The 12840-nt window shown below is 28.9% G+C and overlaps 1 protein-coding gene across 1 annotated transcript in view; it reads left to right on the top strand.

The window, feature by feature from the left end:
* The window catches only part of LOC113557307, a 28970-nt gene that overhangs the window by 1239 nt on the left and 14891 nt on the right, over positions 1-12840 (top strand). Inside the window, 28 exon segments of the mRNA XM_028188579.1 lie at positions 708-1002; positions 1072-1192; positions 1279-1395; positions 1450-1671; positions 1795-2177; positions 2235-2357; positions 2432-2598; positions 2687-3064; positions 3137-3391; positions 3455-3667; positions 3733-3914; positions 3973-4137; positions 4208-4581; positions 4667-5178; positions 5256-5381; positions 6032-6149; positions 6206-6325; positions 6792-6998; positions 7054-7171; positions 7265-7494; positions 7562-7686; positions 8957-9043; positions 10892-11033; positions 11117-11247; positions 11313-11876; positions 11939-12293; positions 12376-12543; positions 12615-12770. Coding sequence (XP_028044380.1) covers positions 711-1002; positions 1072-1192; positions 1279-1395; positions 1450-1671; positions 1795-2177; positions 2235-2357; positions 2432-2598; positions 2687-3064; positions 3137-3391; positions 3455-3667; positions 3733-3914; positions 3973-4137; positions 4208-4581; positions 4667-5178; positions 5256-5381; positions 6032-6149; positions 6206-6325; positions 6792-6998; positions 7054-7171; positions 7265-7494; positions 7562-7686; positions 8957-9043; positions 10892-11033; positions 11117-11247; positions 11313-11876; positions 11939-12293; positions 12376-12543; positions 12615-12770 — 6151 coding nt within the window. The 5' untranslated portion in view covers positions 708-710.

Below are 12840 nucleotides of genomic sequence, written 5' to 3'. Positions count from 1 at the left end.
GACAATAGTGTATGATAGGATTTAAATAAAATATTTATTATTAATCCTATGTACCTACTATTGTGATCTTTTATCTTCTACTAAAATTTGTATGATACAGCAATGTATGCCAGTGTATAATTTAAGTACAAGTATACTACAATTTAGATTTTTAAATTGAAAGTATTATTTTTTCCATTAAATTGTAGATTGTTAAGTTATTAAAATTAAATATGCAAAAAAGTTATACATAATTAATTACTTAATTAGATACTTGTATTATTTTATAATCTATTTATATTTTCTTTTTGTTAAATCAAAATTGGTTATTAGATTTATTGTTATTTTTAAATGTTATGATTTTTACCTACACATTATGTTAAAAGTGGCCATATGTAAGTGACATTTAATGTAGATACAGTAAAAATTATAATTTCTCACTATATTATAGGTAATAATAATATATTATTTAATATTTTAATAACTTGTTGAAGTATTAATTAAACTCGTTTCTCAAAAATATTAAGAATTTCTGATAAGAATTGTGTCAAATGTTTTTGGCAGTGAAAATTAGATAATTACTTTTATATCACTCTAATTACAGTTATAAACATTTAAAGGTTTAACAAATAATACTATTGTATAGTTATAATTTTACTATATTAACACTATTAGCATTAACCTTTTTAAAGTGGTTTAAGTTTTTAAATCTATTATCTCTTGTTTAGAAAATGGATAATGACAAATCAAAGATGTCTAAGACATCTTTAGATAAATCTGACGAAATGGACATAGATGATGATCCATGTTCTGATGAAGATGTTGACAATGGTGCTCCTTTGTTAGACGATGATGATGATGAGGATGATGAAGATGATGACGACGATGATAATGAAGATATGGATGATGATCCAGATTATCAAGAAGAAGATTGTTCACGTATTTCTACAGAAGCAGCTTCTATATCAGTAGATGAAACTTCTTCTAATCAAACTCCTATTGATATTGCTGTTAAGACAGATGGTACATTATTTTTATACATATAGTTTAAGAAGTAAATTTATTAGTTGTATTATAAATACTTATTTTTAGAAGGTAACTTTGATGAAACAACATCATGTTCCCCTGGAAGAAATGCTATTACACCTATAACATCTTATGATAGTCCTTTACAAATGAAAAAATTGAATTTAAAAATTAAAAGATGGAGAAGGTATGTATATATATATATATATATATATATTATAGAAACAGAAATAAATAAGTATAACATAATTTTTTAATTTGCATTATTAATAGGGAAGATGCTGAAGGTAAATCTCCAAATGTTTCCCGAACTGATGAAAATACTCCTCCTACTTCATCATCAGTTGATCCTACTATTGATGATAGAAGTGTATTATATCAAGAGACTTGGTAAATAGTTTATGATATTTGTTTTGATTGTGGTACTCATATTTTTATTTTTAGGCCAGGAAAAGTATGTGCATTTTGTAATTTGGGAGAACGAAGTCAACTTGGACAAGGGTCTCTTCTAAGGTTAGAATGGGATAAAGAATTTAAGTCAACATTAGATGATTTTATTAAGCAACTAGTTACTAAACAATTAACTCCAATGCCATTACAATCACCAACTGCTGAAATGGCACCAATTATACAGTATAGGAGGCAAAAATCTGCTGCTAAATTTAAGTGAGTTTTAATTTTCATATTGTTTGATGCTCTATACATCTCACTCATTATCAATTACTTGCACTATAGTATTTTAAAATAAAATAATTTTATTGTAAATGTTTGTTATACCATTGTTTTTAGACAACAACAATTTTCAACTTGTAGTTTTGAACCCGTGGATGAGCTTAGTGTTATTGGTCATTTGGATGTTCCTGATTTAAACACGTTGTATGAACAATTTGAATCAAATGGTTATGTTTATGCACATCAGTTTTGTGCTACCTGGACTCAAGGTGTAAAATGTGATGCATCTGATACATTAGAAAATGTGCCTGAACTTATCTTGGAGAGCTTAATGCGACGGTGTTCTTACTGTGGTCATTTAGGTGCCAGTGCTCCATGTACATACACTAATTGTTTGAAATATTTTCATTATCCTTGTATTTTTGCTTCTGCTTCATTTCAAGAGATGAGTGTACCAGCTTTAATATGCAATTCTCATCTTGACCATGTTCCTTTAATGGGTAATTTTAATTTTGAAATGTTATTGAAATTTGTGCTAATTTATTACTTTATTAAAGAACTTTCTGCCAATGTTGCTTGTGGTATTTGCTCAACTCTTGGAGACGTTTCTAATTTAATGATGTGTACAGTATGTGGGAACCATTACCATGGTGTTTGTATTGGATTAGCTCTACTACCAGGTATGTTCAAATGAGTTATATTTATTATTTATTTTAATTATTGTTTTTTTATTGTTAATATTTTAAATTCTAAGGAGTGAGAGCTGGATGGCAATGTGGTAATTGTCGAATTTGCCAAGTTTGTCGGCAACCAGCTGAACAGACTAAGGTCATGTTATGTGAAGGTTGTGATAAAGCCTATCATCCTGGATGTTTAAGACCTCAAGTGACAACAATACCTAAAATTGGATGGAAATGCAAAGTAATTACAACATATATTCACTATATTTTTATTATTGATCTAAGAATATTAGACAATACTGATTATTTATATTATTATTTTGTTTCAGTGCTGTCGTGTATGCACGGACTGTGGTTCTCGTACCCCAGGTGCAGGGTTATCATCTCGGTGGCATGCCCATTATACGGTTTGTGATTCTTGTTATCAGCAACGTAATAAAGGTTCTTCATGTCCACTTTGTCATCGAGCTTATCGAGCTGCTGCTCATCGAGAAATGGTTCAGTGCATATCATGTCGAAAATACATACACGGTGCTTGTGATCCAGAGGCTGAGTATATAACTAGCCACAGCAAAAGCTCAGCATCTGAGTATATGTGTCCTTTATGTAAAAATGCTGTACAACAGCGTCGTGATGGGTATGAAGAATTTGGAGACTCAAATAGTTCAATAGATGTTTATCAACCTGAACATGACTTAGAGTTCAAGGTATGTAAATAGTAATTGATTAAACTAATAAATAGTTAGAAAATTCAAAATTATCTTTATAATGTTCTATAGAGTAATAAAGATTTTGATGATGGTCGAATGGGTGGCTATGGTTTGGGTAAAGGAAAACCATATGCTGCATGCAAAGTAACTAAGAAACGGTTATTGCTATCTGGATATGCTGGGCGTGCTAAAGGTTTAGGAAAACTTACTGCTGCATTAAAACCTATGTACCAGAAAAAAGGACAACGTCTTGTAGAATTTCCTAGAAAGAGACCTCGAGGAAGAATGCGGGGCATTTTTGGTGTACCTGGTCTTGGATTACAAGTTTGTGTTCAAGAATTTTGTTCAAGTTTCATTAACATAATATTGTTTAAAATTATTTTTCAGAGGCCTTTGTCTGATGTAAGCTCCAAAAATTCTTCAAATGACATTGACCCAAACAATGAAAATCGAATTGTTTTATGCTCAGCTAAAGATAAATTTGTTCTTGGTCAAGATATATGTGTTATGTGTGGATCCTTAGGTACAGACCAAGAAGCATGTCTTATTTCATGTTCTCAGTGTGGACAGTGTTATCATCCCTTTTGCGTGAATGTTAAAGTAAGTTGTTGCATACAATTATAATTTTCAAGAATACAATTTTTCTTAATAATTTTATTTTTAAGGTAACCAAAGTTATCCTTCAAAAAGGATGGAGATGTTTAGATTGTACAGTTTGTGAAGGGTGTGGGCAACGTAATGACGAGTCTAGACTTATTCTCTGTGATGAATGTGATATTTCTTATCATATTTATTGTACTGATCCAAAACTCGATTATGTCCCTAGAGGAACTTGGAAATGCAAGTGGTAAGTATGATAATTTTTTTATTTAAGTTAAATTGAATTAAAAATATTGCTTTTGAAGGTGTGCTCAATGCTTGACATGTGGTTCAAATGATCCAGGCTTCAATTGTTCTTGGTTGAATAATTATACTGAATGTGGACCTTGTGCATCTCGTAGTATTTGTCCATCATGCCAAGAATCTTATACTGATAGTCAATTGATTATTAAATGTTCCCAGTGTGATCGGTAAATTTTTTATATTTAATGTTATTACAATATTACATTTGGATCATGATTTTTATATTTTATTTTTTAGATGGCTTCATGGAAAATGTGATAAAATTGAAAATGAAGATGATGCAGAAAAATGTGCGGAAGATGGGTATAGTTGCTTACTATGTCGTCCTCGTGGAACAGTTCCAGCACATTTAGCACATATCTCAAGTCCCAAAACCAAACAAAAAATTTCATCACGTGATAACAGCCCAGATGCAGCTAAAGGGATAATTAATGAATACTGTATGGATGGAATTTATTTATCTGAATCAGGTGTTCAACATATGAAAGTTCTAACGAGTGGCATAGAAATATCACATCAACGTAAAAAGCGAAAAGATTTGAAAAAAGCACAATTGGAAAAAGAAGCTGCTATTATGGCAGCTATTGAATCTGTTGTGTGTAACAGTAGAGGTAAGATTTTATTTGTGTTTATATTGTATAATTATTTTATAATTTTGTGATTTTAAAAAAAATTATTAAATTTATTTTATTTTAGATACTATTAACGATTCTTTAGATAATGATGATGCGTATAAGATGGATTTTGATGACATTAAAGAAGAACCAAGCGAACCAGAACCTATTTATAAAGAAGGGATGGCAGTACAGCCACGCGATGATGGTCGTCCTCCTGAACCACCTGAAGGTTTCAGTATTTTAACATTAGAATCAGGTGTAATGGTTCTGCGTCGAAAACGAGTTAGAAATCTTCAAAAATTAGGCATTGGGGGATTTGTTGTTAGAGGTCGTATGCCTAGAGCTAAAGATAAAGATGAAGATAATACTCAAGACGTAGATGGTGAAGACAATAAACCGAGGCGAAAACAAAATCGATGGAAAAAACCCAAGAGTAAAATTGCTGAAAATTACCCAAACTATATACAAGATGCGTTTTTTGGTCGTGATTTGTTGGATGCCTGTAATGTTGCTTCACAGATTTTGGACAGTAGTGAGTCTGAAGAAGTGGAAGAAAAAGAAGAAGTTATTAAAACAATTGAACTTTCCCAGGTTAGATTTCATTTCGTTAAGTTTTTTATGTAACATTAACTAATTTTCATTAAATAATATTTACATTTATTTATTAGGCTGAATTAAAAATTATGGAAGATATTAAATCTAAACAACAAACAAAAGAAGAAGTAGTTAATAAATGCATGAATATTAAAAAAGAGATAATTGAAGTTAACGAACAACCAAAAGTTGTTGAAAAAGTAAGATAAATGTTTTGAAAATAGCTGATTTAAGTAAATTACTGGGATGTAAAAGTCATATTTGTGAGAAGATATTTAATTTTAAACCAATATTAAATATTTGAATAGAAACATTTATTGTAATCTAATTTTAGTTTAATAGATGCTTATGAAATATTCAATTATCTAAGTTTCCAACTTAACAAAATTACTTGAGACTTACAATACTTCTACCTGAAATTATAAACTATTTATAAATAAATAAGTATTCTGTAAAAATATATTAGAATATTACAATGAAATTATTACTTTAATTATACTGTTAAGTCACTTGCACAACCATTAAAATGACAGCTGTGTGAGTAATGTTCTAACGGCATACAATGAGTTTCAACAAATGCAATTTAGGTTGGTTTTCTGATAGGAATATAATTTCTCAATTTTCAATAATTTCTGATTGATGTTAGCTGTATTTTCTTGTATAAATGCAGTATATAGATTTATTTTATGCATTGCAGCACATTTGAAAGTTACATTAAATTTAAATAGTTATTAAAATTTAATTTCTTATAAATATTTAGCTGGTGTGCAAACTAGTAAAAAATCACTAGTTTTCAGGAACAAAACTACTTAGATATTAATATAAATTTGTGTTTTTATTATTTTTCTAGAAAAAAGAAATACCGCCAACAAATGAGAATGATACACTTAAAGATATTTTGCTGTCTGATAATTTATTAGATTCTATTATGAATGAACAAAGTAGAAGTATTAAGACAGAGATGGAAGGTATTTGGAATTAATCATATCAACACAAATTGTTATTTAATTTTTAATTTTTCTAGATACCGGTTTAGTAGTGGAAGAATCTGTTATTAGCGAAGCCAACACTTCAGCTCAAAAAGATGAATTTAGTGAAATTCTAGGTTCCCACTTTAATCTTGATTCTATGGTCAGAGAGACAGGTATATAGATTTTTTTATTATTTTAGATTTATCTCAATATTTGCTTATTAAATTTTTATTTGAATTTTACAATCAAAACCAGAATGTAATGAAGTATAAAAGATTGAATTTCGTTATGAGTATTTATTTGTTCATATAAGTACTAGTATTTATAATAAAACAAAATGATTAAGATAAATAAATTATAACCATAGTATTAGTTTAATAACATTTTTATATTTAAGATAATTTGTTTTTCATTTTGTCTACTTTATTAATTTTATTAGGTAATCAATGATAACAGAATTTAACTATTTCTTCATTATATGAATTATTATCTTAGTTGTTTTAAAATTTAAATGTCTAACATTTATTTTTAATAAAATGTTATGTATTTTTTAGTTAATGATAATAGTGTATGTTTTTTAGTTACTAAACTTATTGTTTCTAGTAAAATTTATTAAAATTTCAAACTATTCTAATTTAGGCTTACCAAATATGGATAGTAAGGATGTAGAAGAAATTTTCAAAGTTGTTTTAACTGATGATGCATCACAAGAATCTCAAGATCCGAATAGCTCTAATATGTTATTAATAAGTAATAATAATATGGCTGCCATACCTCCAGCTCAAAATGGAGTTGTAATGGTTCAAAATCAAAATAATGCTCCAATAATGTCTCCATCTCGTACTGGTAATTCATATTTAATACAATTAGCATTAAAAATAACTAATTTAAAAATTATTAGGTGTACCAACTAATATGTCTCGTGGAAAAGTACCAGCTCCGGCATTACCACCTGTAGTAACCAATATGCCTTCTCCTATCTATCCAGCAATGTCTCCATATCATTCTGAGTATAGCAAGTAAGTAATAATAATTTATTATTATATACTTATAATAAACATAATGTTTTTCTACAAATATAACAACATGAACATTTTTATTTAACTTTTTAGTAGTCCATCTCAATTTAGTCCAGCATTTTCTGAACCTCATAGTCCTTGGGTTCAAAATAGTGGTGGTGAAGATAGCTTAGAAGGTGTTGGATCTCAGTCATCGGCAATAAATACCAGTCAAAGAAATTCTCAAAAAATGGAAGCAGATGAAGCACTAGGACCAAAAGCATCAATATCAGCTGTACTTTATGCTAATGTTACCCATCCTGAATGGAAAACAGAATTTCCTTGTATGATATACATTTATTTAAAAACTTTTTATTATGTTAATATTACATTTTTTTTTTAAATGTTTAGCTTGGCCTGAAAGATCAAGACAAATATTAAAGAAGTGGAGAACATTGTCTCCTGAACAAAAAAGTCCATTTTTGTTAAAAGCAAGAGAAAATAGAACTAATTTGAGACAGAAAAAAGCGCAACAGGTAAGCATTACAGTTTTTGTAAAATGTTTATGGAGGAAAATTTATTGTATCAAGCACCATATCATAATGGTATATGAAAATCATGGACTAATATTAGCGTTCATCCCGAGAGCTTATCTATCATAATATCTAGTGGGAAAAAATATATATATGTACATTGGAAGATTATACATGGTATTTTTAAAAGTTCCTCTACATAAAATAAAGCTTTTTTTAATTGGGGCTTAAGTTTAAAATTTATTTGTGTGTGCTTATGTGACTTGGCCAAAGCGCTTTTGGTAATTAAAATATATGATAAATCATCATATTACTTATGTGTTTTAGGCCAATCACAAATTACAGCGTTTTGCACATTTTTGGGATTCATTGAAAACAGATAAATTAAAACAATATTAGTTTTATTTTATTGGTTATGTCTAGTTGTTGATAATATTAAAGCACTAGTAATTTTTACACTGCAATTTTTAGATTTATACAATTCACACAAATCCAAATATATTTTATAAATAGAGTTATAATATTAGGACCCTTAAGTGAATTTATTATTTTACAAATGTTAAAATATCCTGTTAAGTTGCCACTTTTTTCTAGGATTAAGCACATAGATTATTTCATTCATAACATTTGTTGAAGAAAATATTTTATAAATACCATTTTAAATTATTAAAATCAACAGTCAAATTGAATTTCACAGTAAAAAAATTATGTATATTTTTTTGTCTGAATGATTTAATGACAAATCAAAAAAATTCTTGTCGGTTATTATTTTTATATTTTATATTTATGTTTAGAATGATTTAATTTAGAATCAAGTTTTTATATAGCAATTTAATTTAATTATTTGAAATGTTTTGACCTGGTTAGGTTATTTGATAGTATTATTTTCCTTAGCTAACAATAAATATTTTTATAATCTGATTTTCTATACTTAAGTTTTTCTCACTTTTAATTACATAGGATTTTCATATTCAAGAATATATTTTATGAGCTTTCAGAAAAATATTTTTCTATTCCTTTTTATTGATATATTATAAGTAAACAATTTTTTTCAACTATTAAAACAAAATATAAGATTATTTTTTTTTTGTTTTAATAAATATATGATTATGAAAAAATTGCATTTTCAAAATGTTATTTTCTCAATACTGATCCAAAAATACAATTTGATATCCATCATTAGAGTGTTAGCATCTTTAGTTGATATATTCTCATTTTATTGCTTTTGGGATTTGTTTCTTTAATGGCACCCGTTCTATAACAACACAAACAGGCCGTGAAGGAAGACAGTACCAGTGGCGACAACAGGACCAGTTCAACATCTAGTGCTACCCAGAGTCCGACGATTAACAATGGAGAGGTGTGTCCCACCAAAGAACTGATGCAACCCGCAATACTAATTGCCGCTGGTGATGGTCATACTAACTCACAATCTCCACAGCCTTCTGATCCCGAGCCTGAATCTAACCCACCTCAGCAAACATTTCCTACTACTATTCCTACTCACCCATCTACAATACAATATATACCAGTTTTACCTAACCCTCCATCTCCTAATCCTGTAAATTTACGAACTATTCATATCATTCCTGCTGAGAAGAATTCGTCTGAACCAATTCAATACCAATATGTAGCATCGGGTTCATCTGAAAGGGGAACTTTGCATTATCCCCCAAATAGTATTCATATAATACAAACAGTTCCATCATTAATAATGTCTAATTCAATATTAGCTACATTAGATACTAAAAATCAAACCGATTCACGTAATAACCTATTACATATAATCACATCACAGCCCACTGGCACAATACGTAATGTACAGTTGGTAAGAAATGAATCATCATCAGCTGGCACTGAGGGCGCTAAAACTAACATAACCGCTAGCAGTACTAACAATTCAGTCAGCACTTCACCTCCGCTGTCTGACCAACAAATTCGTGTACTAACACCGTCTGAGATAATGCGTACACTCCCGTCCCTCGGTCAAGAGACTTATGACCCTGTGGTGAGCGTTCACTTGCACGTTCTGGGAAATGATTTTCTTTGGATATTTGACTGTTCAGCCTCTTCTATATTTTTGTGTTTTTAGTATATTCCCAGCTACTCGTATGTTGCTTCTAAATACATAAATGATCTTTGTATTTAATTTTTAATTACATAAGTTATTTTTTTTATCTTTTTATGTGAAGACTATCAAATTTGTTTAATTACATAAGGTATCTTAACAATATTGCTGACTTTTATGTTTGTAAATTATTGTTGGTGATGGATTTGAATTATAGTAATATTAGGTTGACTTATTGCATTCTACTTGGTATTTTTAGTTACATTTTTATTTTAGCAATGGGTTTTTTTTTTTTTTTGATAAAGTATAGTATATAGTCTATGGAAAGTTCTTTTAAAAATAAACTATTTCAATTTTTTATTTTAGAGGGTATACTCCAATGTTATAGAACATAAAAATTAATTCAATATTTATGATACATTTTATTGCATATAATTGCGATTTTTTTTAATCAACTGCTACATTGTTTAGTTTTTTTTTGCGTTTGAATCTTTTCAATAAATAAAATCTGGTAGCTTTTAAATATATATATATATTATATTCAAATATTAATTAATTTGGGGTTTGCTCATTTGGTTTTTCTCAAATATTATCTTAAATTTAAAAGTTATTTCACATATTTGGCATATGGTTTCTGATACTACTATTTTGTACTTGGTATAATAAGCGCTGTTGATTAGTTATAAATATTGGCATGGTTTGTAGTAGATTAGATTATTTAGAATACAAAGCTTTTTAAAAACATTTTTAGTGCTGTAGATTTGAATTGGTTGGTGTATGGGTAATATTTATTATAATGTATTATTATATATATATAACTTAACAAAAAACATAGTAGTGGATGTAATTTTATAGGGGTACACAAAAATACATAAATAGATTTAAACAATAAATGTTTATGTATGTACTATGTACCAAAAAAAAGGGATTCTGGTGAATTTTCTTCTAAATGTATAAATAAAATATTATTTATCATTCTTATTTGTTTGTTTGGTCAGATGCATTAATAATAAAAAAAAATAATGAGCTTTAATTCATACTTATATTTGTTTCTTCTTATTTTCAAACTTATTGAGTATTTATTGTTATAATAAAACTTAGAAATATAATTAACATAAATTAACTATTTTATGGTAATAGGATCAAGATAAAATGATATCTCAACAGAGATCACGTGAAGCTGAAAATGAACGCCAATGGAAACAGTTACAAGCAATGCGACAACAACAGGCACAAGCTGCTCAACAGCAGCAAGTAATGCAAGAACAACGTACTCAAGGAGGTAAACTATTTAATTTATTTTAATTGTGTAAGCAAATTTTTGTTTGATTTATAAATATATATGTTCTTTTATAATTTTAATAGTATATCAAAGAAGTATATCGGTTCATCAAAGAAATCTTTCTATTGACACTAATCAATTTACTAATTCTGATCAACAAGTGTTGATTCATACGCCAAATTTGGCTACTCAATTACAAGTTGCTACCAATCAGGTAAATTAAATTAATTATTTTTGTATTAAGTATTAATAATTGAGGTTATAAATTAAATTGTTTAGGATGGTTCTTTAACTCCCTTACAAAGTCCCAGTAGTGTAAGTTCTCAACAACAATCTAGATCACCATATCCTTCACCTGTCTTGAAAGTGACCAGAGTTGTGAGTCCTGCTTCAGCATCGCCATCACCACAATATACACGTTCGCAATCAACACCAGGACCAACAGACTTGTTTAGTCCTCCAATATCTTCAACGTCTACTGTTCAACAACCAAGAAACGTTCATTTTAATCCTACATCTCCACGAGGCAGAGAAGATGTATTTTCATCACCTCAAGCTAATCAAGAAATGACAAGACATTTGAGAGAATTACTTCAGAGACAGCAGTTTAAAAAAGAAACGCCAGCTGATCAGCGTCTGTGGAATACTGAAGATACACCAAATCAAGAAATTAGCTCTCAAAATGTACCAAATCAAGATTTTGAAACTCCATCTTCTGGACCAACGTTTCGTCAGCCTTTACCTCCAAGTGCTGTTAAGACTCAACGTATGCCTTTCCAACCAATGGGTACTCCAAATGCTCAAATGATTATTCGACAACGAGTTCAAGATCAAAAATTCCAAGTAAAATATTTTACATTTTAATTATTTGTTATACAAATTAACATTGTTAATTAAATTTTTAGCTATCAGATCCTAGAATTCGATTGTTAATACAACAACAAAGATCAACTACTGCTGGTGCAGTTATTAATAATAACATGAATGCTCAACAATTTGTATCTGGTATTAAAAATCCAATTACACAACAAGCATTGACACAGCAAACTTCTAGGCCTTATGAGATATTGCAACAGCAACAACAGCAACAACAGCAGCAACAGCAACAACAGCAACAACAGCTTCAACAACAGCAGCAACAGCAACAACAGCTGCAGCAACAACAGCAACATCAGCAGTTGCAACAACAACAACAACAACAACAACAACAACAACAACAACAACAACAACAACAACAACAACAGCAACAACCATTTTCAGGTATTTATTTAATATATTATTTAACTTATATATAATAAATAATTAAACATAATATAAATTATTTTAATTTACTTTCTTTTAGTTGAAAGATCTGAAAGCCTAGATCAGAAATATCAAGCTCCAATTAATGAAGTTTCATCAATAATAAATGATCCTAGTTCAATGTCCCAATCTATAGTTGGTCAAAATGTATCTGTTGGTAGACATAATGATATATTACAGCACCAGTCTCAGCAAAATTCTATTAATGGTAACATAATTTAAAATAAGATAATATGTATATATACATAAGTTACTACTATAATTAAATTTATGCTTTAGGTGCTGATAATGCAGACAGTAGAAGTGAAGAAATTACAGATAGTGTTAGGGATGAATTGGAAAAATTACAACAAGAAGGAGATCCAAATAATATTGGTGAAGTTGATGGAGTTAATGCTCTTTTGGGTGATTTAGATGATGATGATGAACTGTTAGGTAAATTATCTATGGATATACTTTATATTTACTATATATATGATAATAAATAACTAAAAATATGTATGTG

Source organism: Rhopalosiphum maidis, chromosome 1, assembly GCF_003676215.2.
Source record: "Rhopalosiphum maidis isolate BTI-1 chromosome 1, ASM367621v3, whole genome shotgun sequence".
Lineage (NCBI taxonomy): Eukaryota > Metazoa > Arthropoda > Insecta > Hemiptera > Aphididae > Rhopalosiphum > Rhopalosiphum maidis.
Note: the sequence above shows the minus strand (reverse complement) of the source record. Positions and strands in the feature narration are given on the sequence as shown.